Source organism: Lissotriton helveticus, chromosome 5_1, assembly GCF_964261635.1.
Source record: "Lissotriton helveticus chromosome 5_1, aLisHel1.1, whole genome shotgun sequence".
Lineage (NCBI taxonomy): Eukaryota > Metazoa > Chordata > Amphibia > Caudata > Salamandridae > Lissotriton > Lissotriton helveticus.
In genome coordinates this window covers 2863327-2890335 of record NC_136065.1, presented here as the reverse complement: position 1 = coordinate 2890335, position 27009 = coordinate 2863327, and the positions used below count along the sequence as shown (strand labels likewise).

General features: G+C 45.8%; 1 protein-coding gene across 1 annotated transcript in view; it reads left to right on the top strand.

Moving 5' to 3' along the window:
• Positions 1-27009, top strand: part of LOC144752882 (antigen peptide transporter 2-like) — a 104774-nt gene that overhangs the window by 62985 nt on the left and 14780 nt on the right. The window contains exons 9-10 of the mRNA XM_078640710.1: positions 11221-11380; positions 15582-15718. Coding sequence (XP_078496836.1) covers positions 11221-11380; positions 15582-15718 — 297 coding nt within the window. The remainder of the gene's footprint in view (positions 1-11220; positions 11381-15581; positions 15719-27009) is intronic.

The window sequence follows — 27009 nt, the reverse complement described above, 5'->3', positions numbered from 1 at the left end:
AATACGGGTCCTGACGTGTCTCTTTATGGGACCGGTATGTTTCGTACTGTTTTAGCAGTGCATCTAGTAATTCTAGTAAGTTTCGTTCTCGAGAAATTCATGTGTTCTGTTCCCAGTATATCAGGTAATATTCTGTCCGAACTGTTATTAATGTTATCAATGTATTTTAATGTCGTGGTATGAGTGATTTGTTTTTCTATTCATTATTGTGTTTATTGTGTATTGTATTGTGTTCGGATTCAAGTCTAGAATGCCTCTGTTTTCCAAGTTACGTCAGTTAAAGACCAGAAAAGGGTTACTCGAGGAAGCAGTTCCTGTCCCGCCTAGGGACAGTCCAGGACATTTTATGTATCATAAGCATGGCTTAAGTGCCATATTGTATTTAGACTTATGGGTGGACTATACCAAGGAATTGGAAGAGAAATATAGATGGCCCATATCAGGTACATGGGATGCCGAGTGCATCATGCGAGTAGAAGAGGCATTAAGGAAAAAGAAAGCCAGACAGTCCCAGAAAGATGCCATCGAGTTATGGCGCAAAGAATCTCATAGAAGAACCGAAAAAGAAATCAGAAAAACAGAGTTAAGTAGGGAATCCGCAGGAAAAGCCCAGGAAAAGGAATTAATCGAAGAAGGTGAACGAGTTAAAGCAGAACAGTCAGACAGACAGAGGAATGCCCTTATTAAGGGTATGTATCCTCTTCTTGACGAGGGCTTGCCGAAGGCAACCCCGGAAACATCCAGTAATTTTCCGCCACCATTAGTCCCGATTAAGCTACGTCACAAACCAACCGCAGCTGATATTTTTCTCTCGTCCTATTTGGACGATACAGTCCCAGAATATACAAATCCTATTCTGCCTGCTCCCGTTAATAATGTAATTCCTGCTCCTCCAGCCACTGGTCCCGTGGGTCCCGTTAATGTTACAGCACCTGTTACAGCACCCCCGGCCCAGTCCGCAGTACATGTACCCGCTTTACCAGTCACTTTACCAGCACGTACAGTATATACCGACGACTCTAGTTTAGGAGCCGCGGGGGGAGATTCTCCTCGTACCCCGCCTCAACCCAGACGTCTGACGCTACATGAACTAGCGTTACAGCGTACGCCAAAGGTGAATACATACGTCGATATCAAGCGAGCACTTACCGAATGTCGTTATGATCCAGTTCCAGGCGATGATAACATGGTCATATATTCATTACGTTTAAGACGGGTGACCGACTATTTGGACACCCTGCCCGATATGAGAGAACATCTAGACAGAATATATCGTTTTATCCGTACCGGAGTGAATCCAGAAAGTGTTCACGAAGCCATGGTTCAGAGAAAAGTCGAGACTCAGCTCATGCTTTTAAAGTTTTTGATTAACTGTTTAATACGAGAGCAGGATTGTCCAGAAAAAGATCAAGAAGAAATGAAAGTCCTGACCAGGTGGAGTGACAATATAGCCGAGGGAAGACACAAGACACAAAATTGTATAGAGAGTATGTACAAGAAAATTCGTAGGGAAATTATAAAGATACACGAGAAACGAGAAGCAAAACAAGCAACCGAGAAAGAAGACGACTCTTCTACTGAAGAGGTAGACGACGAGAATCCCTCCAGAATAGCGTATGTAGGTAGAACTAGACTTTCCGACAGACATTCACGTCCAGATTACAAGAAAGCAGTTCCTCCTCCAGCACAAGAACAGTGTTCTCTTGAGCAAGTATTCCAAGCTACCGATCATATTCTGAAATCGCGAATAGGTTATAGTGAGCTTAGTACAATGCATGAACAAGAACTAGCCCGATCGGCAGTCCGGTGGACTACTGATTCTACCACTTTTCCAGATGAAATCGTGGCACAAATGTTTCTGAAACTGCCCCCAGCCGAGCAGCGACTGGTGGGTATGTATATGATCCAGCACCTCATCACATTGTATGAGGTTCAGCATTCTGATCCAGGTCCTCTACATGATGTATTGAACGAGTTACTCCAATACAGATGGAAAGGTCTAGGTACCGATTTAATTAGCGTCATTCTAGAACAGCGCCACAAATACCGAACGTTTCTGAATCCGCATTTTGTTCCCGTTCCACCCCCAGTAAGGAAATCCTTCTACATAGACAGACAGAATCCGTTACGAGAAGTACATCCAGTCAAGAAAGAGGGTGGTGGTCTAGAACGAGTATTTGTTTACACCCCTATCACAAAAATGGAACTCTTAGAAATGAAGAAATTAATTCCCTGTCATGATAAAGATCCAGCAGGGTTTCACCGTGAATTAAAGGACATGCTCCGTATGGGAGAATACACGTATCCTGATATCATTAAAATGTTAAAAGTTCTGTTGCCTGCGGGCATATATGAAAAACTCAAGGAAAAAGAATGGGAGGTGGGAGAGAAAAAGATAGATTGGACAGCTCTAGAAGCTGAAGATAATTCACGAGTACCAGGTACCGGTCTTGGGGATAAAGCTAAAGCTTTGCCCGAACTATTAATACAAGTTTTGCCAAGATTACTAGCCACGAAAAAGGAAGACTGGGATGCCATCTCAGCCTGTAAACAGAAACAAGATGAAGATACTAGTGACTTTTATTCTAGATTTGAAAAATGTTTTATTATTAATAGTGGTCTGAAAACAAGTAGTGAATCGTACCCTCATCTTTTTGTTACCAAACTAGTCGAGAATTCAAGCCCACAAGTTAAAAATCGAGTACTGAAAGTCGAAAGCACTTGGCAAGCTAATACTCCGTCACAGATGCTCCAGATGCTCCAGTATCACCAGAACAGAATCAGGGAAGAGCAGGAACACGAAAGGAGACGTATGAAAGACACGAAAATGAAAGTATTAGTTGCACAGTCTGTTCCACAAGACAGTCAGAAGAGGGGTCCGAATCAAGTCAGTCATCCTGCAGCTCCCGTTAAAGGGACTTGCAATTATTGTAAACAGCCAGGTCATTTTATAAACGAATGTGCAGTTCTGAAACATAACATAGCTACTGGTAAGACCAAAGAGAGACCGCGTCCGCCTAGACAAGAACAAGTTTCACAGACTTCCCAGCCACCGCAGAACGCACAACAGACAGTTACAGTACCGCAGCCTATAGCTGCAACACAGCATGTTACACAGCAGATGTACCAGTATGCACAGTCAGAGTATCCAGATTACCAGCAGTATTCATGAAACAGCCTAGAGAGGGAGGTAGGCTTGCCTCTCATCGAGATTCCTGTAGATCAAGAGGGTCCCTATGTACATAGTCAAGTATTAGGGAAAGACAGAAAGTTTCTGATTGATACAGGGGCAAGTAGGACTACCATCAGTCATGACGAGGTTCCAGGGGCTCCGCTCTCAGGCTCAAGAAATGTTTCCCTTGGATTTTCAGGAAAGCCTATTGTTAATGAGATATCGAAACCAGTTACTCTAGAAATTGGTCCATTGTCCCGAACTACAGATTTGTTACTAACAAAGTCATGTCCAGAAAATTTGTTAGGCATTAAGACGTTAAAAGAATTAGGAGCAGTTATATGCTGCTCCCCAGAAGGGGTCCGCCTGTTCCTCCGAGATTTTAAAGGTCATTATGTATTACGTGAATTTGATCCAAGATTATTGAATGTACCACAGCATTTATGGGCGCAAGGTCCAACTGATGTAGGTTGTATGCATATCACACCCCATCGTGTGACTCTGAAGCAAGGTGTTGTATTACCACGAATCAGACAGTACAAATTGCCACCTGAGGCTGTAGCAGCCTTATCCAAAATTATTGACGAGCTTATTGTTCAAGGAGTGGTTGTAGAAACTGACTCCAATGTATGTAATTCTCCTATCATTCCAGTCCTGAAACGTACTGACCCAAATGCACCTCCAGTTTATCGATTAGTGATTGACCTTCGAGAACTTAATAAATGTATCATACCCCAGTACCCAGTATTCCCAGATATTTCTTCCCTATTGACAGCCATTGATTCTGAAGCCACATTCTTTTCAGTTATCGATCTCAAGAACGCATTTTTCAGTGTCCCCATTCATCCAGACAGCCAGTTCCTTTTCGGATTCTGTTTAAATGGAAAAAGCTATAAATTTACACGAGCACCTCAAGGTTTCACAGAAAGTCCTAGCATTTACAGTCAAGCACTTAAAAGACAACTAGACAATATTCACATGCCAACTGACACTGCCCTGCTCCAGTATGTCGATGATCTACTGATCACAGCCCGTTCTGAACGTGACTGCGAGCGTGCGTCACTTACAGTTCTGTATTTCCTGGCCGAGATGGGGCACAAGGTGTCCCCTTCCAAATTGCAATTCTGTGTCCAGCAAGTGGTCTACTTGGGACACTTACTGTCCAAGAGGGGTAGGCAGTTGACACCTGACCGTATCCAGGTAATAGCACATCTTCCACAGCCCAAGACTCAGAAGGAGGTACGAGCTTTTATCGGCCTCACTTCTTACTGTAGACAATGGATTCCTCAGTATGCATTTCTAGCCAAGCCACTGATACAGTTAACGACACAGGAGGCAGCCACATCGACTGTCCTCCCTTGGATCCAAGAACATACACTTGTTTTTAATGAATTAAAGAAAGCTTTATGCCAAGCTCCTGTTCTAGCAACACCGAACTACAGTAAGCCTTTTACACTTTTTGTCACAGAACGCGAAGGTACTGCATTATCTGTTCTCACACAAGATCAAGCAGGACAATACAAGCCCTGTGCTTATTTTTCTAGCACATTAGATCCAGTGGCCCAGGCTCTGCCTGCGTGCCTCAAGTCAGTTGCAGCCACAGCACTAGCTATCAGACAGAGTGATTCCATAGTGTTAGGACACTCCCTGAAAGTACAAGTTCCACACTCCGTGGAAGTTCTTTTAAACCGAACACAGACTCAGCACTTGACGATTGCGCGTTTAACAGGTTATGAACTGACACTGTTTCAGCCACACATAGAAATCAGACGCTGCAACGTTTTAAATCCCGCTACACTGTTACCGTCAGTTACTTCAAATCCTGCCACACATGACTGTGTGGAAGTCGTTAACACCATGACAAAGCCAAGACAAGACTTGACAGATATTGCATTACCTGATCCTGACCTGACACTTTATGTGGATGGTTCATGTATGAGAACAAGTACAGGAGAACTAGTAGCCACGTATGCAGTGACTACAGACACTGAAGTTATAGAAACACACCGTATTGATACCCTGTCTGTTCAAGCAGCAGAGCTAGTCGCTCTGACCCAAGCCTGTATACGTGCCAAGAACCTGAAAGTTAACATATATACAGATTCACGTTATGCATTCGGAGTCGTACACGACTTTGGAGTGCTCTGGCAAGAAAGAGGTTTCATGACTTCTCATGGAACCAAAATTCAGCATGGTCTCCTCATTCAAGCTCTGTTAGATGTAATACATTTACCGACAGCTATTGCCATTATGAAGTGCAAGGCACATACGAAAGTCACTGATATCATTTCCCAGGGTAACGACCTGGCAGATCGAACAGCCAAGCTTACAGCTCAGACTTCAGACATTCCAGTTAACACGACACAGACACTCATTCCAGATCAGACTACTTGTATGACAGTTAAGGACCCTACACAGGATGTCATAGACATACAGTCACATGCTACTCCCGATGAAATCAAGAAATGGTCCGAACAAGGAGGGGTCCAGACAGATCAGGGATGGTTGACGAAGGGAAAAGCCACATGGTTTCTCCCCGACTCTATGGTTCAAGTCATTATTAATACCGCACATAGTCCAGCACATTTAGGAGAAAAGGCCATGTTAGACAGTATCCAGAACCTTTGGTTCAACAAGCATTTACGAGCAGCAGCCAAGCAGAAAGTCCGTACCTGCATGATCTGTTGTCAGTTCAATCCAGGTAAAAGTGTCCCGGTGGAACAAGGTGGATTCCATCCTCCTGACCACCCTTTTGAAGTCCTCCAGATGGATTATATTCAGATGGAGAGATGTCGAGGTTTCAAGTATGTCCTCGTAGTTGTATGTGCTTTGTCCAGATGGACAGAAGCATATCCTGTTCCAGATTACACTGCCGCGACCACTGCCAGGCAGTTGGTTCGTGAGTTTTTCCCCCGCTATGGTTTACCAAGGGTCGTGTATTCAGACAACGGCCAGCCATTCTCATCTGAACTCATGAAACAAGTTTCCCTTCTGTTAGGGTACCAGTGGAAGTTCCATTGTGTACGGCACCCGGAAGCAGCTGGTCTAGTTGAGAGACATAACCAGACTTTGAAAATCCGCATTGCAAAAGTATGCGCAGAGAAAGGTGTAGATTGGTTGGTAGCCCTGCCAGTTGCCCTTTTTTATATGAGAATGGTTGCACATTCCAGATCAGGTCTGTCCCCGTACGAGGTCGTATTCGGCCGTCCTCCTAATATGTGGGGTACACCTATGCCCCGAAAGATTACAGACGTTTCCAGTAATATGTTGACAGATTACCTAGCTTCCTTGATGTCTGCCCTACACTCTTGTCGTTCACAGGTTGCCGCTGCATTTCCAGACAACACTGAGGTGAAACTGCATGAAGTCGTTCCAGGGGATTTCGTCCTGGTGCGCAATTTTGATCGTTCAAGTCCGCTGGAGCCCCGTTGGAAGAACCCCAGCTGGTGTTATTAACAACAAGGACCGCCGTCAAGCTCGAGGGACGCAAGGGCTGGGTGCATACCAGCCATATCAAGAAATTCCATGGATTACGGCCAAAGACATTTATCAAAGACTGCCCCGTTCTTAAGGACTGTCCAGACACAGACTCTAAACTTCCCCTGTTAGAGAAAACTCCGCAGCAGGAGTATAAAGCAAAACTCCGGTCTAGTAAAATAAGTCAGCCAGTTTAATTGTCTAAGTCCCTCTCGGGTGAAACGGTTAGACAGGTTCCTGACATGTATGAGACAGACCCACATAGTGAGAGAGTTAGTCAAAACTCTAAAAGATGTATTATCGTTCTATTCTTTTTATTGTTCTTGAGTCTTATGGTTACCTGCACAAGTTATGCTTTTCATTTATGTTTTCCTATTTCACATGTACATAGGTTTCCTAATGTTACAGTAGAGCACACATTTAGTGACCTGCCTCCTCACGAGTTATCCTATCGTCTTGCTATGCGTAATAACACATTTATCAGAATGTTACACTATTCACACCAGACCAGCAATGCCACTAATTGTTGGGTGTGTGGTCGACTCCCCCCTTTCCAGACACCGAAGGGAGTTCTGCCACTCTTTCCTTATCCATTTTCACATAATGGTTCGTGTGGAGCATGGTCCATGTTAACGTCATCCTCAACTGATATGTCCCTTCTGAATCAAACATGTTTCCCAGACAAGCAAGGTCTTTCCCATAGAACAGGGTTAGATCTAGAAAATGAAGTATATGATTTAGGTAATTATTCCTCGAATTTCATGGTTTTGAATGTTCAGTCCGATACTACTCCAGATTTGCCTGCCATTTCAGTACTACCAGTCAAAGGCGAATTATGTGTCAGAAAGAATGGTTCAGTACATCTAGGACACAGTGATTGTACTACTGTGGTCGAGTATAGTGACAGTGGGAAATCTATTTTCAAAGCCTCACGTCATTCTTATTTTGTTTGTGGTCAAACCGCATATATCCGTCTGCCCCTCGATTGGGATGGAACATGTTACATTGCCTTCCTACTGCCACCAGTTTTTCTAGCCCCATCTGATTATCACAGAAACACACATCTAGTACACGTTAGACATAGAAGGGAGACTGAGTCCCCAATTGTCGATCAAACTGAAACTACTCTAGAACAATATCAAGATTTCAATAAAGGTTTCTTTTTCTTTATAGGCCCTGTCCAGAATAGTAAGTTAATACGTAGGTTAACCAGAACCCTTGAAGCAGTAGTGAATGAGACTACTTCCGCTCTAGGTAACTTAACCGAAGAGCAATCTGCCATTAGATTTGTCGTGCTCCAGAATCGTCTCGTTCTTGACATCATACTGGCCGATAGAGGAGGAGCTTGTAGAGTCATCGGATCTAGTTGCTGCATTTTCATTCCTAATAACGCGCCGTCTGTTTATTCAGCTATAACCAGACTTCATAAAATTGCCCATCAGTTACACCAGAATCCAGGCACCTGGACATGGTCCGGTTGGCTCTGGAGTATCATATCTGCCTGGGGATGGAAAGTATTGTCATTCCTAGGTATAGCAGTAATGATCATATTCAGTTGCTGCCTCTGTTTACAATGTGGCCCTGCGATTTGCGGCATGTGTGCTACATCCTGTATTCCTAGTCCTAAATCCCGTTCCAAGACAATTCGAGACGAGCAAATGATGCTATATGAACAGATAGATGGTATCATGAATATTGATGTTTCCTGATGGAAACGTAGGGCACAAGGAGGGAATGTTGAAAAGTAAATTTTGCCATGTTGTATGTGCCTACGTGTTCCCCACTCTATGTTATATGTGCATGATCGATATGCATATGTATTCCCTATGATCGATTAAAGACGCAATTATAGTTGTGTCCAACTCTAGTATGCCAGTTTCCAGTTCTCGTGAAAGCAACGAGTATTAGGCCTATGTTGCCATGTTTCACAGTGTGCACGTTAATTCACCGCATTGTCCCCGTTCCTAGGCCTCAAAAGGGCCCGGACACCAGATTCAAGCTCCAGTCTCCTGAACCCTCTCCGAGGAGCGATGCAGCCCCCACCTGCATCCCTGACCCTTCGCTTACTTCCTGCCGCACAGTGCCCGGCCCGGCTCTGCCTGCCTGTCTGCCAAGAGTATGTTATGCTTCTAGTTATCAGTTCAGCCCTCCTTCTCTGCATTCCTAAGCTACTGAATCGCATCAATAGTTTCAGCCAGGGTCTAGCCTTTCTGTCTCCATGCAAGAGAAATACTGTATTAATATTCATAGAATATTCCTCGCACACGCAATACATGTAGAATAATGCACGCACCAGTCTTAGTGTCAAGTAGCCTTTGCCCTGATAACTTTTGGATTCTATCAACATGTACTCCAAACACAAGATACCAGATATGCCATAGGTACATGTCGTCCTGACACCGTAGACTTTAGTCTCCTCTTCTAGTGCAGAAGTCATAGCCCCCAGTTCTCCCTGGTAACACGTCATTGCCCGTTTGCGCGCACCACTAGGTTAAAGGTCCCAGCTGCTCTCAGGTAGCCCCCTCCATGTTTCCGCCCATTCATGACATCTCTATGACGTTTCACATCACATGTCTATGTATACGCCCTGTACACGCCTTCTTGTTACACCCATTTTGTCTTATCTTTCGCGACTGCTACGAGTTACGCCTACTGCTACGCCTACTGTATGTAATGTAATGTAATGTATTATACTATATAAATGCTGCACTGTCGATTAGGCATGGCAGCTGCCACCCATTCTATTTCCGTGCAGGCTATCCCGTTCCTGTCCCTTCCCTTATGCCTGATTAAAGCCTGTTAGACTCAGATACCTCGAATCCTGTCTCTTATTTATTGAGCTATCTGTTTTATTCAATGTATTAAAAAATAGTACCGGTAATTAATTATTTATTTACCACACCTGCACTGGCGCACAAACAGCTGCCTAGCACTGGCGCGGGCACCCTTGCACCATGGTGCAAGGATGCCTGCGCCATGGGGAGATTGTTTTTGTGCAGGAAGGGGCACCTTCCTGCACAAAAGCAATCACTAAAGGCTTTTTCCTCTTTCAATGTGGGCTGCAGAATGCAGCACGCATTGAAAGAGGAAAAAACGAGGAGAAATTAAAGCATTTCTCCTCGTTGCGTCTCGCTACGCCACCTCTAGGGTGGCATAGCATTCAGACGCATCTCCAGATTTACGATTTCTCATAAATCTGGAGATGTGTCATGTTCCATGTGTGTAGCATGGGAACATCCACAGCAACATCCATGGAACGCCCCTCCCCCGCAAAGTGCTGCGTGTGAAGGGGTCGTATTTACAAGGAGAGAAAAAGTCACGTAGGGTGGCTTTTCCTCTCCTTGTAAATACAGAGGAGCCCCCTGCGCCACCAGTACGTCACGTAAAGTGACATACTGGTGGCACAGGAGGCTTGTGAATCTGCCCCGCAACGTATCGATCACCAAGCCATATTAAGACCATTATTGTTCTCGGTGCGACTGTGAGTCCCTAGCTCACTTTGCCACTGGATTCAAGCAAGCCGGGCTGAAGATGGCTGACATGCCAGAAACCGGTCCTCGGAAGCTTGTTTTCGGTCCAGGGAAGGCATGGCTTGGCAGTTCGAGCTGGACTGTTCCCATGAGGCGCAGGGTCAGACTGATTTGCATATGGCCATGTCTGAACTGGGGTGGCAGAGTGGGCTAAAGAACGGTGATGGATTAAACCCAGATCTGTTAACTGGGTGTGAGTGTTTGATTGGTTCAGATGCTCTGTCCATCACCACCCCCTTTTGTACTGCTTTGTTTGCCATAAGTTGTCAGGGTATGCTGAGACGTGAGTCCCTTGCTCACTTTGCCACTGGATTCAAGCAAGCCTGGCTGAAGACGGCTGAAATGCCAGAAACCGGTCCTAGGAAGCTTGTTTCCGGTCCAGGGAAGGCATGGCTTGGCAGTTCGGGCTGGACTGTTCCCATGAGGCACAGGGTCAAGACTGATTTGCATATGGCCATGTCTGAACTGGTGTGGCAGAGTGGGCTAAAGAACGGTGATGGATTCAACCCAGATCAGTTAACTGGGTGTGAGTGTTTGATTGGTTCAGATGCTCCGTCCATCACCACCCCCTTTTGGTTACATTATGTGGCATTTTACTTTATTGTCCTTTGGGAATGGGCGTACCCTTCGGCTCTGTGTGCTTTATTGAGGCCCTTCTCCCCGGACCATTGTGGTGTCACTGCATTATTCTGTGGGATTGCTCAGGGGTTTCCTGTTCGTGCAGTTTGTCTGCCTACTACGTGCCACCCCACCTGTGAATTGTCAATCAGGTACCTCGGTCATAGGGTTCTTGGCCTGCCTAACTATGTATTTCAGAGTCGGGGTTGATGTGGAGTTCATGATGGGAGAATTTGTTAATGAAGAGGCAATTTTGTTCTTATACATGAATGTATTGTTATTCATATTGACATCAACTTTATTAATATTAACAAGATAATGCACAGGGGTTGTATTGTGCTTGAGTTCTACAAGCGTCAAACGTTGACACGTCTCATAAAGACGCTATCACATTCATATTCTTCTCTTTTTTGCTCTTCCCAGATCTCGCTGGTGGGGCAGGAGCCCGTCCTCTTCACTGGGTCAATCAAAGACAACATCACTTACGGCCTTCAGAATGCCTCAATGTCAGAGGTCACGCAAGCTGCAGATATAGCCGACGCCAAACAGTTCATCCAGAAGATGGACAAGACATATGAGATGGGTGAGATGTGGCATGAGGGTCTGAAGGCAACAGGGAACATCGTTTAAAACGAAACTTGTACCACGCACTACCATTACAACGCAGGAATTACAACGAAAGTCGTTACAACGACTTTCGCTGGAGGACGCTGTTGGATAGGGAATAGTTTAATTTTCTATCCAACACCTTCCCTACTATCCACGGGGACTGGAGTTGGAATAGAAAATTAAACTATTCCACTATCCAGCGCCCCACAACGCAAGTCGTTGTAACGACTTGCGTTGTAATACCTGCGTTGTAAAGGCATGCGTGGTTAAAGCATGCGTTGAAACGTCATACAACCGAAGGCAACAGGCAGGAGAAGGGGTGAAGCAAAGAATGGGTGTTGGTTGGAATTGAGGGGTATTGATGGAAATGGGTGGGAGACTGACTATGACTGAAGCAAATGTGGGATAATGGGTGGAGTAAAAGATGGGTGGATGGAGTGGTATTGATGGGAATGGGTGGGAGACTGTACAGCTGAAGCAAATATGGGGGAAGGGGTGAAGCAAAGAATGGGTGTTGGTTGAGATGGAGTGGTGTTGATGGGAAAGGGTGGGAGACTGCATACAGTTAAAGCCAATGTGGGAGAATGGGTGAAGCAAAGAATAAGAAAAGGGGGAACATGAGGGTGGCACTGAAGGGAACAGTTGAGAAAATGAGCACAGCAAAGAGGATAGAACAAGCAAGAGGTGGGTGGAGGTGGCATGAGGGGGGCACTGAGGGGAACACATGGTTTAAAGCTGAGAGCTAAGGCACAGCGCCAGATGGGTGGGGGTGGAATGGAGGGGCACTGAAGGGCCTGGGGACGGCCTTGAATTAAGGTTACATAGGAAACATGGGGTGGTGGAATAAGGTTTTAGGTAAGAAGTTTATAGCAAGCATCTAATATATGAGCCAACTAATTTTAGGTGAACACTAATCAGACAATAGTAACCATATGCTAAATTATAAAATAAGCAAAAAAAGACCAAAACTATTATGTAATTTTGTAAATAAATTCATATTTTTTAATTTTGTCTAAGAGTTATTATTCTTACAGATACATATTTATACATTAGTTTAAATCATTTTCTTTTTAGCATATGGTTACTATTGTCTGATTAGTGTTCACCTAAAATTATTTGGCTCATATATTAGATGCTTGCTATAAACTTCTTACCTAAAACTATTTCAGCCCTACGTATAGCAAGTACACTAGCTGTGTTGGGGTCCCCCTTTTTTCAACTCTGTGGTGGAATAAGGTGACACCAAGAGGAGCTGATGGAAGAATGCAAAGAGCTGCTTCTCCCAATAAATAGGAGTGTGTAAGATTAAGGGGGCTAATCCTGTTGACCAGTCCCTTTCATGGGTAAACATTTATACCTGAACCCTCCAAAGATTATAGTTTTGTAGGTGCAGTAGGATTTATGTAGCGCTTCTTGCTCAGGATGAGGCACTAGAGGACTTCAGGTGGACGGGTAGCAGGATTCTCTGTCGGTTGTGCTCGGTTGCAAGAGTGTGAATCTATAGGGTGGTTCATAGGGTGGTCCATGTGGATTCAAGTTGTGACTCATCATCATAGTTTCACTCAGGTGTTGCTGCATTTATCTAACTGTGCTTAGGTGTTCAGAGGCGCTTCAGGCCATAAGGGGGAATTCTGTTTTTCCAAACGCGGTCTGTGCCCATCAAACAGACTGGAGCACAAGTCTGTTATGTTTAATGGCAGGATCCAGCATTTATTGACAGGAATTGATCAAAACATTCTGAAATGGGCTGGATCTCCTGCATTATGCTGCAGCCTTTACCTGGGATGAGGAACCATAACCTGACCTCCTAGGCTGGATCTAGGGAACCATCCCCCTCTCTTTCTGCCACAACCAAGACCAGTTTCAACAGAAGTGTAATTGTCGTCCTATTTCTCCTGGACCTATCTCCTACCTTCCTCACTGCACATCAGCCCTCCCTACTTGAGAGGCGCGAGAATCGTGGAATCCATCTCTCCTTCCTCAGCAACACAGCAGAATCCTCTCCTATCCCTGTTTCCAATTAACTCCTTACCACACGGACTCGGGATTACCTCAAAGCTCCATCGGTGGTTATTGAATAAAAGCAAGCAAAACCGAGGCCCTGTTGTTTAATACTATAGCTACAGTTCCTCTTGAAAGTCTTCCGCCTGGGTAGACCAGATGCTCTAAAAGGGTCCTCAGAGCCTGGGCAAAGGAAGACATTTCAGAACTATATGACCATAACTTTCTCCAGGACTTAGACAAATGTCTATCAGGCCGATGAAAGCATCTCCCACTGGCTGTCTGGGACAGATGAGCCCTTGTTGAAATATCCTGCCAGGTGGAATGTCCAAGCGTCATGAAAGAACACCCACCTCTGAAACAGGTAACTCAAAGCTAGGCCTTTTTGTGGACCTGTTGCATCTGTAACACCAGTAAACTGGCAGTCTCCTGCCCACCAATCCTTAACCCCTTCGTCGCGGGGCTAATTCCCCTGTGGCGTGGGGGGAGGGGGGCCGCACGCGGCGCCGCGGTGCTCATGACGAGCTCGGCTCATCATGCAACACGGTGACGCTGTGCTGATGACGAGCTGAGCTCATCATGACCAAACCCGTTCCAATGGAACACCCAGCACAGCAGGAAAAATATCCCCGCGTGGGCGTTCCGTAACGGTCATGACGAGCTCAGCTCGTCATCAGCACAGCGCCACCGTGCAGCATGACGAGCTGATCGTGGAAGAGGTTAACTTAGGTCCTCCTCATGGAAACAACAGTAGGGAGAGGAAATGTGACTACTTCTGTTAACCACAACTATTTGCAGCTGTCAGCAGTAGGGACAATGGTGTTCACTCTAGAAGACACCAATTCATTTAGAAAGAGACTCAAGTTAAACCCATAGCTTTCTTAAAGTGTCTTCAGTCTGGTGCTTTTATAACCAGGTTCATCATTCCACCCTTTTATGAAGGGACCCTCAGCACTTAAAGCCAAGACAGCGTAGACTGTGAGATCCCACATCGCACACCTTGAGCGCGTGTAGGTGTCTTATGAGCTTGGACATTCAAGGAATGAAGGCCGGCGAGGGGCTCTGTGCCTTGGTCAGCTAGTGATGCACACTGCAGGCACACCTTTGATACAAAAGAGGAGAAGGCAGTCCTGGTGGGGAACCCGACAGCACGACAGAAGCGGGGGCATAGGTTTCAGGTATGTGCGTGAGGTCAGCGCTGGCTGACAGCTCAGTGGACTGCTGCACCCACGGCATGAGTCTGTGTTTGACCCCATGGGCACAGTTTCATATCCCAAAATGGGTACAATTGAGCTTGGTAAATATAAATACTACGCAGAGCTAAGAAACCCCTTGATGTAAATGTGCACTTTACAAACACTCAGACTAGGTACAACTGAATCCCTGTGGTCTGTAGCTTCGATAGAGCGACACACGGCTTCAGAAGACCTTGACCACTGTTTGTTAGTGAAATCCATCTTTGTACCAACCCACTCTATGCCTATTGCAGAAGTGGCCAAGACACAGCGGGACAGATTTACAAGCCCCTTGCGCCTCTTTGACGCCGCCGTTGCGTCACTTTTGGGGGGGGGGAGGTGTTCCGACACAGGAACGCCTCCTAAAAGTGGCTGAGTGAAATCTACAAGATTTCACTCAGTCACTTTTGGGCCCATTCTGTATCAAAACCCTGCGCCTGCTTGAAGCAGGCGTAAGGATTGATGTAGCATTGTACAGATAGGCCCCTCCCCAGAGCATTGCTGGCTTGCGACGCAACTCCAGCAATGCGCTGCCTTTACGGCACAGATGCGGCGCATCTGTGCCGTTTTTGCCCCATGGTGCGCCGCATTGTAAATGCGCCGCATCCATGTTGGCGGAGCTGCGGCGCACAGGGATGCACCAGTTATTGTAAATCTGCCCCAGCCAGTATATACATTTTAGGTCCTAATGCATTCAATGTCCAATGTTAACAACAAACCCAACAGTACGTGCAGTGCCCGCCTGTATCTTTTCCCTAGATCAGTGCTGTGTGCATTACTTAATTGTATATAAGAAAACAAAACAGAAGCACACATCCTTCCACAGGATTCTGCTGTTACACACTCTCATGTTCAGGTCCCTCCACATGGTGATTGTGAGCACACGCCCATACGTTGCTTCATTTGGTTTCTCACCTTATTGTTATCCGTGCTGCACAGATGTTGGGGAGCAGGGAAGTCTCCTGGCCAGGGGGCAGAAGCAGCGCATCGCAGTCGCCCGAGCCCTGGTCCGGCGCCCACAGGTGCTGATCCTGGACGAGGCCTCCAGCTGCCTGGATGTGGACACCGAGCACAAGGTAAACACGGCACTCCTTTAAGACTTTAAGATATCCCGGTATCCCCTTGGAATGGCTGATGTCATCGTATAAGTCATCCCCTTAACACAGTTCAATTTACCACACATACTTATAGTTTTCACCAGCCGATGCTTAATACTCTTTCCACCTCTTCTGTTTCCGAGTAAACAACTCCAGAGCTTTTGTATTAGGGAACCACCCAGGGTTTTAAGTTTGATGACCTCACAACCTCTCAACCTGAACAATTCCTGCTGTCACATGTGGGGTATTGTCCTAATTCACATCAGTGCCTCCAAACCACTCACTACAGAGACATTACCTGCCACTACTCTGTAGCCATTATTATCCCTCACCATGAGGATGGTACAAATGAAATCACAACACCCGAGTCATAAAAGGGTTTGCAACTGCAGAATGGCAATTCACAGGGTACAATGTATGAGTCTTCGCAGATTGCAATGATAAGGGGGGGGTGTAAAAAGCATCATCTCTTCCATGTGAGTCATAATTGAACGTATAAAGACTTTACGACTCCATTACAAGGGACCGACCTGTTAAGGCAGGTGTAATTGGTTTGCATTCTTGAAGCGGTCTGTGATGGACAGCCTCTGCTCTGCACATTAGGGCTGTGGGCATCCTGGGAAGAGGGCAGTGATCAGGCGACCACTGCATGCTACCAACAGTGCCTTCTGAAGAACAGCCATAATGAGATGGAGGTCAGTGGTCTCAGGCAGGACTCCAATGCAGCACTCCTGGTGCAAGGACCCACAAACTGATTCCCACCCACTTTTAATGAGGTGAGAAGTTGGCAAATTTGAGCAACCTGCCCCTTCATGGAGCAAGGTCTGTGTACATCCCTCGGACCACAGAGGGAGAAGCATGTAGCAGCACTCCCCTTTACTATGTCAGGACCTAAGGGCAAGGATTACTCACAAACATAAAACAAAATTGTAGTTAAAACATAAGATGACCCTAGGAAATCCATGCCTGTCCCTTGACTAGGGAAGGAGGGGGATTCATTGTCTTCATAGGTGCTTACAGACACTTACAGCCTCTGACCTACTCACTCCACAAATACTAACCTTTATCTCAAAATCTTTGCTCATACCTGGCCTCCAATCTATTTCCCTAAGTGACTACATGTTCAGGGCCATATCTAAAAGGTCCATATACACTGAATCACCCATCTTGCTTCTAAAGGTTGTTGGCGGAATAAGGAATATGCTACTTACCAGTATGCATCTGTTCTTGGCATGTAGGGCTGCTGACATTCATATCTGTGCATATATCGCCGCACAGTACAGTTTAAGTTTTAATTGTTTTTAAATTTTGATATCAATCGTTGCTTTCGATTTTTAATGCAAATTGTATTGCAGACATTCGCTAATTGTACTTTTTCTAATTGTAAGGATTTTTATTAATTCAACAATAAAATATTCTGATTCGGATACCTTAAAAAGATCGCCGCCTAGTGTTTGGTCCGGATGATTGCACCTTGTTGTCTTGGAAGAGTCTTCGAAGTATCACGAGATATGCGACTCCCCCCCCCGTGCGCATGGGCATCCACTCCATCCTTAGATTGTTTTTCGCCATTGTGGCAAAGATGGAGTATAGAAAAGTAAAAGATGGCCATGCCAAAGATAATGCTGCAGCTGCAACAGGCACCGGAGAGGAGGGTGGGCGATATGAATGTCAGCAGCCCTACATGCCAAGAACAGATGCATACTGGTAAGTAGCATTTTCCGTTCGAGGCATGTGGGCTGCTGAATTCATATCTTAGCATAGACTGTATAGCAGTATCTCCTCTAGCGGTGGTTACCCGGGCCAGCTGCAGCAGTTTGAAAAAGAGTTTTGAGGACAGCTTGGCCTACAGCAGCTTGTTGCTTAGCTTGCACATCTACACAATAGTGTTTAGTGAAAGTGTGTATGGTAGACCATGTAGCTGCTCTACACATGTCTTCTAGTGGAATGTTTCTTAGGAAAGCCATGGATGCCCCCATTTTACGCGTAGAGTGTGCTTTTGGGTGAACTGTTAGAGTGCGTTTAGCTTTGTGATAGCATATTTGAATGCATTTAACTATCCATCTGGCTATTCCTTATTTTGAGATGGGATTCCCTTTATGTTGTGGTGAAAAAGCGACAAACAGTTGCTTTGTTTTCCTTAATGGTTTAGTTCTGCCAACATAATATAATAGAGCTCTTCTTACATCTAGTGTTGAGGTTCCGTGGAAATCGTTACGGTGTTTTGGGCATTGCCGAACATGGACGAGTTTGGTATCTATGAACCGTAAATGGCGAGTTCGGTAAGTGTACGCGTTTTCGCTACACTACTTGACATGGTTCGCCTAAATTACGTGTTTCTTACCTGAACCCTCGGGTTCCATTTTAGATACGGCATCCATTTTGTTTCTTGCCCTCACGTAGTCAGCGAGCAGGCAACTGTTCGCCTCATGACCCCTTTTAGTTCCCAAGCCATACGGAAGACGCATATTCCTCTCACACGTCTTTTATGACCGGAGGAATGACACTGCAGAGGCAAATGGCTCAGCTTGAGGGTAATCTTGCCGTGCCGGCCTATTGTTTCAGCCGTGCACGTGCGGGGATCAAGCTCCTTGATCCTTCGATCATGTTTCCAACATTACCCCCACACTCTAGATGTGTCTGACTTCCTAGCAGCTGTTCTTGTCTCTTTTCTTGCTCAATTTTACAACTCTAGTGGAATGTGCCTAATGGTGGTAAGATGTGCTTTTACAGTTGGGAACCGGTAATATTACTGTGATTATGTTCCGGGGTTCTGAGAACATGAAAGCGACCCTTTGTAAGTTTATTGTGGGAACTGAGATGTAACCTTTTGTTCACATGTTGTGCAATGGAAAAACCTTGTATAAAAGAGAGCGACTCACACATGCAATTCGAAGCAGACTCGTAGAACCTACACGCATTGTACTTCTAGTGACTTCTGTCTCCCTGCAGTAATAAACTCTGATCTTTTGACGCCGAAGGAAGTCTCCCGTGTCTCTGTCTTTAGTGCGCCGAAACAGGTATCCCACGAAGGTTATAGGTGTTGTTCCCTGGCACCGCTGGGCCTTAATTAGCCTAGTCCTTCAGTTGGCGCCCAACTCGGGGCGACATCGGTGGTACCGGTCCAAAGCCTGACGATTGTGAGGAACTTCGTGTGAAATCTCCGAGGAAAAGGTGCACCCCGCTTCATCGATCCTGTTGTCGAAATAAGTGGTCCGAAGATTTTTCCCGCGAAGATTCCCGCCTCCTGACGGCTGCGACGGACCGATGCCCTGACTGTCGACCTGTTTCCGACGCCCAGCGTAGACCTTTCGTACAAGCGAGACGATAGACGGGCCTTCCTGGTGACGCCATTTGAAGCTCTCAGTTAAGTATTTGTGGGTCGCTCCCAGTCCTTAGTGGTTGTTGCAGCTTATTGAAGCTTTGTTGTATGCATGGTTCCATTGCATTTGTGGTTCTTAGTTGTTGGTCCTTAGTTGTTATTTGACAATTGCAATTGCCAAAAACCGAGTGTTTTGTCTTTCACGAAGATTTAGTACTTCGGTAACCCTTGAAGTTTGATACTAGGTTAGTGTGCACGATGCCTAGCCATAGTGGATTCCTTGGTTTTCTTAAATGTTGCAACAAGGATTCCCGATTGGAGGACTCGTGTCCGATACCTCCGGTTGGAACTCCGATATATGAGCTCTATAGTCGACATGGTGTGGGACCTATTATTTATAATAAATATTGGGTCCGTTACACGAAGAGAGATGGTGTCCTTAGTTGGCCACCGCATGGAAGTTTTGAACTTACGATTTTAGATAATCTTGAAGCTAAATTATTTAAAAGGAAAGCTAGGCCAGCTATGTTTGATTCTTTTCGGTTGTGGCGTAAAGAGGCCAAGCAGAAAGAAATCAAACAGCTTAAAAAGGATCGAAGAGAAGGGTTTGTTCCAATAATGCAAGTTGTACAACAATGTCAGCGAGATAAAGAAGAAAAAGAAATAGAAGTTTCTACTAGATTACATCACATGAGGATAGACAAATGTTATCCGGTTTTACAAACTAGTTCTGATAAGAAAGAGGAGGATCCGAAGGAGGATCCCCTGTTAACGTATTTCATGAACTCGCCACCTCCTTATGCACAGGGTGCTACAGCCCCTGTAGCTCCTCCAGTTGTCCCGCCTGTCGTTCCTCCTGTTGTCCCTCCTGTTCCGGCGGCTGCTGGTCAGCCCGTTGTTAATCCTACGTTTGTCCCACCACCTGTTCTTATTTCTACTACACCTTTGTCTGTACCTCCTCAACCGCTAGTGTCTGCTACTTCGACTGTCTCGTCTGTCTCTGCTGTTCCTACGTTCCCTTCTAATGTTGTCGCTCCTGTTCTTTTTCCTTCTTCTCCTTCTGCTCGTACCCGTATCCCTAATACTGTTGCTACGCTCTATTCACCACTAGCTGGATCGATACTACCACCCAGCGTTTCTGAAACTTCTCAGAGACGAAGTCAAATCCCTGGTGGAAGGGAAAGAGAGAAGTTAGTGACGATGGCACATAGGTGGATAAGGCATCCTGTTAATCACCCTCCACGTGTGGTCTTCGACACATTTTCTCAGTTTAATGAGCCTACACAGAGATTCGTGTTCGAAGAAATGTGTAACTTTTTGAGGGAGCAATGGTATAATGATGATTTAGATACCGTACCGCCCGATGTGACTGAGCTTCAGAGTCAATTTTCGAACGGTATGATCGTAGGTGGAGATGTACGACGTGCCTTAGAGCGATTGTTAGCATTTAGATCCACCGTGCCTTCTCAAGTATCGTTTGATAACGACCTAGAAACTTGGAAATTGGCTCCTGGTCAGTATCCTATGCGAGAGGTTCCGCCACTTTGGGTGCCAGGTGATCCACAAGCTCACCCCCCGGTTTTACCGCACTTCCGAAGAGTTTGGATACACCTCCCATGGAAACGATCCGAAGTTTTGCAAGTGAAGCAATCTTTGCCAGATCCGCGTAAGAATCCGGCTGGTTACTATAAGGAGTTATCCCAATTGGTGGACGCTTCTGTTATGAACCTTGCCGACATCGACATGCTGTTTGGTAATGTCGTACCGCAACCGGTTTGGGCGAAAATTCGCCAAGCAAATCATGCAAACGAGTTAGGTGGTGATTGGGCAGCACTATTAGCGGCTGATGGATTACAAGTTGGGGGGGCTAAACCTGATCAGTTAATTTTAGATTTACCTCAGAAAATCATTACACTCATGAAAACTCTCATGCCGGCGATGAAGGTGAACTGGGATAAATTAGCAGCTTGTAAACAGAAGAAGGATGAGAGTGTCTCCGATTTCTTTACGAGGTTCGAAGAGGCATTTGTTGATCATAGTGGTCAGGACATGGGTACGGAGGGAGGTCAACGGTTATTTGTTGACAAATTTGTAGCGAATTTGTTGCCTGAACTATGCAACAAATTGAAAAATTCAGAAAGTGCATGGGCTGTTTCAACCACTGCACAGATATTAGCAACGGCTCAATATTATGAAAATAGGGAGAAAGAAGAAAGTGATTGTTCAGACAAGAAAACGAAAGAGCTTAAAACGAAGGTTTTGTTGCAACAAGCGTATCCTCCACGTTCGAATCACAATGATTCGCAACAGCAGTATAGGCCGCAGTCACAGTCCTCCAGAACGCAGTCACGATCTGATTCCTCTGACTATAGATCTACACTTGGGTATAATCAGTGCGCATATTGTAGAAGAGAGGGACATATAAAATATGATTGCCCGGCTTTGCGTGATCGACTTAATGGTATATCGGCACGTGGAGGTCGTGGTGGTCCTCAACAAGCATCTCGAGGTAGAGGCCGCGGTACCTCCCAAAATCAAACTGAGCGCTCTAATACGTCAGCAGAGGCGAATAATTGTTTTGACCAGCGAAATGCGGGGTCAGTTAGATCTACACAATATCATGTGGACGATTACTACGCAGAACATGAGACTGTTGCAAACGATCAATACTAGGACAGCCACCGACAAAGAGAGGGAGTAGTATCAGTTCCGGTTGATCAGAGTGGGCCTTACGTCGCAGTAGCTACTTCTGGCGTAGTTGAGCCTTTTCTGTTAGACACTGGTGCGACGAAAAGTTCCATCATGCATTCGAAACTCCCTGGCGCACCTTTGTCTGGCTTAACAAATGTTTCCGTTGGATTCTCTGGCGCCCCTGTTAGCAATCCTGTTTCCAGCCCTTTGCCACTTACGATTGGCACTCGTGAGCTGGAGGCTCCATTGATTCTATCTACTGGTTGTGGTGAGAATCTTTTGGGCTTGGATTTGTTAAAACGGTTATATGCGACTTTGTATTGCTCCCCTGAAGGAGTGGAGCTTACATTAGGTCGGAGAGTAATCTCTCCTATGTACTTGTCGATCGATAAATTCCCACCGGAATTGAGCTCCCTTCCTGCGTCCCTATGGGCCACAGGTCCCAATGACGTGGGTCTTTTGGACATCCCACCTTATATGATCAAGCTGAAACCAAATGTGCGACTGCCACGTGTACCACAGTATCGTATCTCCATTGAGGGAGAACGAGCGCTATTAGCGATTGTACACGACCTGATCAAAAAGGATGTCGTTGAAGAAACTCAAGGAAATGTGTGTAACAGTCCTGTACTACCAATTTTAAAACGCACTGATCCATCTAAACCCCCTGTGTATCGGTTCATAATTGATTTGAGAGAAGTGAATAAAATAGTGATCCCACAGTTTCCCGTGGTCCCTGATATAACGGCTTTGTTGACCCTGATTCCAGCTTCTGTCTCCTGGTTCACGGTGATCGACCTAAAGAATGCTTTCTTTAGTATCCCGATCGCTGAGGAAAGCAGAGACCTATTCGGATTTTCATTAGGTGGTCGCAGTTTCAGACTAAAACGCGCACCACAAGGCTATTGTGAAAGTCCGTCGATCTATAGCCAAGCACTTAAAAGTCAACTGGATGCATTTGTGTTACCGACGGGTGCGGCTTTGATTCAATACGTTGACGACCTATTAGTGGCAGCCGATACGGAGGCTATTTGCAAAACGGCTACAGTATCACTATTGCGTTATCTACATGACTTACATCACAAGGTGTCACCTTCCAAGTTGCAATATTGTTGCCAAGAAGTAACCTACTTAGGTCACTTATTGTCGAAAGAAGGGAGAAGGTTGACCCCAGAGAGAATTGCAGCGATTTCTCGAATGACTGTGCCAAAAACTCAGAGAGATGTACGTGCCTTTCTAAGTATTACGTCATACTGCAGACAGTGGATTCCAAATTTTTCACTATTGGCGAAACCATTGTTAGCTCTCACGTGCAAGGATGTTCCGACTCCTTTGCCATGGACGGAAGAGTGTCAGAAAAGTTTCTCTGAATTACGTGATGCGTTGTGTTCGGCTCCTGTGTTAGGTACTCCTGATTACAGTAAGCCGTTTACACTGTACGTTCACGAGAGGGATGGTTGTGCGTTGAGTGTTCTGGCGCAACAATTTGGTGACAAACAGCGCCCATGCGCATATTTTTCTTCGACCTTAGACCCAGTAGCTAGAGCTTTACCGAGTTGTTTAAGAGCAACAGCGGCAGCGGCGGCGTCCATTCGACAATCCGCAGGTCTGGTCATGGATAATATGCTCACGGTGATGGTTCCTCATGCAGTTGACACTCTCTTGAACCGAACAAAAACTCAACATTTGACAAGCGCAAGGTTGTCTGGGTATGATTTGACGTTACTGGCTAGTCACATACGCATAAAAAGATGTACTGTGTTGAATTGTTACCGATCAACATGAAGTCAGGTGGTGAAGCACCACATGACTGTTATCTGAGGACTGAGGAGGAAACAAAGGGTCGTATTGACCTGAAAGATACTCCATTGGTAGATCCCGATGGTACTTTATATGTGGATGGTTCCTGTTTTAAGTTACCGAATGGTGATGTGACGACCGCGTATGCTGTAGTGACATTGAGTACGGTTGTAGAAACTGCAAGATTGAGTCCGAATTCGGCTCAGGCTGCTGAGCTGATCGCCTTGACGAGAGCGTGTGTGTTGTCCAGAGGAAAACGGGTGAATGTGTTTACCGACAGCCAGTATGCCTTTGGTGTGGCGCACAGTTTTGGGCGATTGTGGAGAGAAAGAGGATTCTTAACGTCGCATGGCACGAAGATTCAGCATGGACAGCTTGTGAACGACCTTCTAGATGCACTTACATTGCCCAAGCAGGTGGCCATAATCAAATGTAGTGCGCATCGGAAAGTGACGGATGATGTTGGTCGTGGTAATGCGTTTGCAGATGAGATTGCTAAAGAGACAGCTAAAGATCTGACAAATCGAATGTATGTTACGAGTTCAGTGAGATGGCCAACGGAGACTAGTATGTGCGAAGACACATTTGAGAGTGTGAGGGGAATACAGAATGAGGCCACTAAGACGGAAAAGACTAAATGGAAAGAGAGTATGGGGAGGTTGGATGAGAATGGATGTTGGGTTGATTTGTCAGAAAAACAGAGATGGATGTTACCGGATGCACATGTGCTTGCTGTTGTTACAATGGCTCATGGTACAGCACACATAAGCGCAAAAGGCATATGCAAGTTGTTGTCCCCTGTATGGAAGAATGAGGGTATTACTAAATGTGCAGAGAGAGTGGTTAAGAATTGTATGGTGTGTTTGATGTATAATCCCGGCAAGGGCACTTCCACTCCACCTGGTCATTTTGCCCCTCCTACATGCCCTTTCGAAGTTATCCAGTTGGACTTCATCCACATGGAGAGATGCAACAATTTGAAATATGTCTTGGTCGTAGTATGTGCGTTCTCCAGATGGATTGAAGCTTACCCCCTTAAAGATAATACTGCCTTGTCCACAGCAAAAATTTTGCTCAAAGAGTATTTTTCTCGATATGGAATGCCTCGGGTGGTATGGTCAGACAACGGGAGTGAGTTCGTGGGGAGTGTGATGAAGAGTGTGTGTCGTGGCCTCGGTATAAATCAGAAATTCCATAGTGCAAATCATCCACAATCAGCGGGTTTGGTGGAAGGATATAATGGCACCCTGAAACAAAAATTGGCTAAAATTCAGGCAACAACTGGTCTATCATGGCCAGATGCTTTGCCTCTAGCTCTCTTATCGACCAGGGCAACTGTGCACTCTCGAGTAGGGCTTAGCCCATATGAGATTGTGTTCGGCCGTCCTGCTAATATTTGGGGAGTCCCGAGGCCTAAAGAATTTTATAGAATTGAATATCCAATGTTGATTGATTATCTTCATGATCTGACTGCTAAATTGAGTTTGATTCATCAACAGGTCTTTGAGGCTCTGCCATCACAAACAGTCCTTCAGTGTGTGTAAGGCTCTCTCAGCTACTGACTGCGGGTTTTGGAAGAAAACGGGCAATTCTATGGACTGATTGATATGGAAAGTGGATATGACCTTTGGCATGAACTTAGGGTTAGTAGTACGTAGTACTACTTTACTGGCATGTATTTGCATGAAAGGTTCCTGAATTGTTAGAGCCTGTAACTCACTTACTCGTCTGAGTGAAGTGATGGCAATTAAAAAGGCCACCTTCCATGTTAGAAATTGCAATTCACAAGAGTGGAGTGGTTCAAAAGGAGGGCCCATAAGTCTGGTAAGTACTATATTTAAGTTCCAGACTGGTGAAGGTGGATGTTTTGGAGGGATTATCCTTTTAAGCCCTTCCATGAAAGCTTTGATTGGTGGAACTCTGAACAGAGAAATGTGTTGTCTGTTCTGGAGGTAAGCTGCTATAGCTGCAAGATGTAGTCTTATAGAAGAGTAGATGCAACAGGTAACAAATAATGTTTTGTATGGAAGCGTCTAATGGATTGATTTGGTTATTATTGCAATAAATTACAAATCTTTTCCATTTGGCTGCATAGCATGCTCTAGTAGTTGGTCGTCTCGCCTCCTTGATAATGTTCATACAATCAGGAGGCAAGTTAAGATATCCAAATTCTAAGAATTCAGGAGCTAGATCGCTAGGTTCAGTTGATTGGGATTTGGGTGCCTGATTTCTCCATGGTTCTGAGTTAGAAGATGTGGTGAGAGACGCAGAGTTCTAGGAATGTTGTGAACCATGGTTGTCTCGCCCATGTTGGAGCAACCAGGATCATTGTCAGTGACTGCTGACGTAGTTTGCGTGCCACTAGCGGAATCAGTGGGGCTGGTGGAAAAGCGTACGCAAATCTGCCTGACCAGTTCATCCACATCGCACTGCCCTGTGACAACGGATGTGGGAACCTGGGGGCAAAGTACTGGCATTTTGAGTTTTCGTTTGTGGCAAACAGATCTATCTCTGGATGCCCCCATTTTTGAAAGAATGGTTGAAGAGCTTGAGGGTGAATCTCCTATTCGTGTATCTGTTGGCTGTGTCTGCTTAACAGATCCGCTATTGGATTGTCTTTCCCTGGCAGGTGTTCTGCTAGGAGAAAAATGTTCTTTGGAATTGCCCACCTCCATACGCTCTGCGCTAAGTGAGAAAGCTGTAGAGAGTGAGTCCCTCCCTGTTTCTGGATGTAATACATGGCTGTCATGTTGTACGTCTGGATCAACAAAGCTTTGTTGTATACGTATTTTTGGAATGCTTTCAGTGCCAGCAATACTGCTAGCAACTCTAAGTGGTTGATACGCAGTGTCCTTTGCTTGACTGTCCAGAGTCCTTAGACTGTGTATTGATGTAGGTGGGCTCCCCAACCTGTCAGTGATGCGTCCGCTGTTAATACTATTTGTGGAGCTGGCTCTTGGAACAGTCGCCCCTTGGAAAGGTTTTGTGAGCTCCACCACTGCAGAGAGTTGTAAGCGCGACTGTCTACCAACACTAGGTCTTTTAGTTGTCCTTGAGCTTGGTTCCACTGCCGTGCTAGGCATTCTTGTAATGGACACATTTGAAGTCTGGCATGAGGGACAATGAATATGCAGGAGGCCATCATGCCTATGAGCTGCATGAACACTCGAGCTGGTAAGGAGTGTTGTGGCTGAAACCTTTGGGAGCAGGAGCGGTAAGGTGGACCAGAGCCTGAGCCGGAGCCGGAGCCGGGGGAAGGTTGTGTGAGCCGGTGTTCATCGGAAGCGTGTTTACCGGGAGGAACCGGAGTAAGTCAGCCACCGGGGGGCTACCGGGGGCCACGTCTGGGGGGCCCGCAAACACTGTGTGCATTGCTGGCTGCACTCCCTGCCTAACCGCTCGCCCGCCCGCCCATTGTCTGCTGCAGCCGCTATCTATCCTCGGCTCCAGTCTCTGC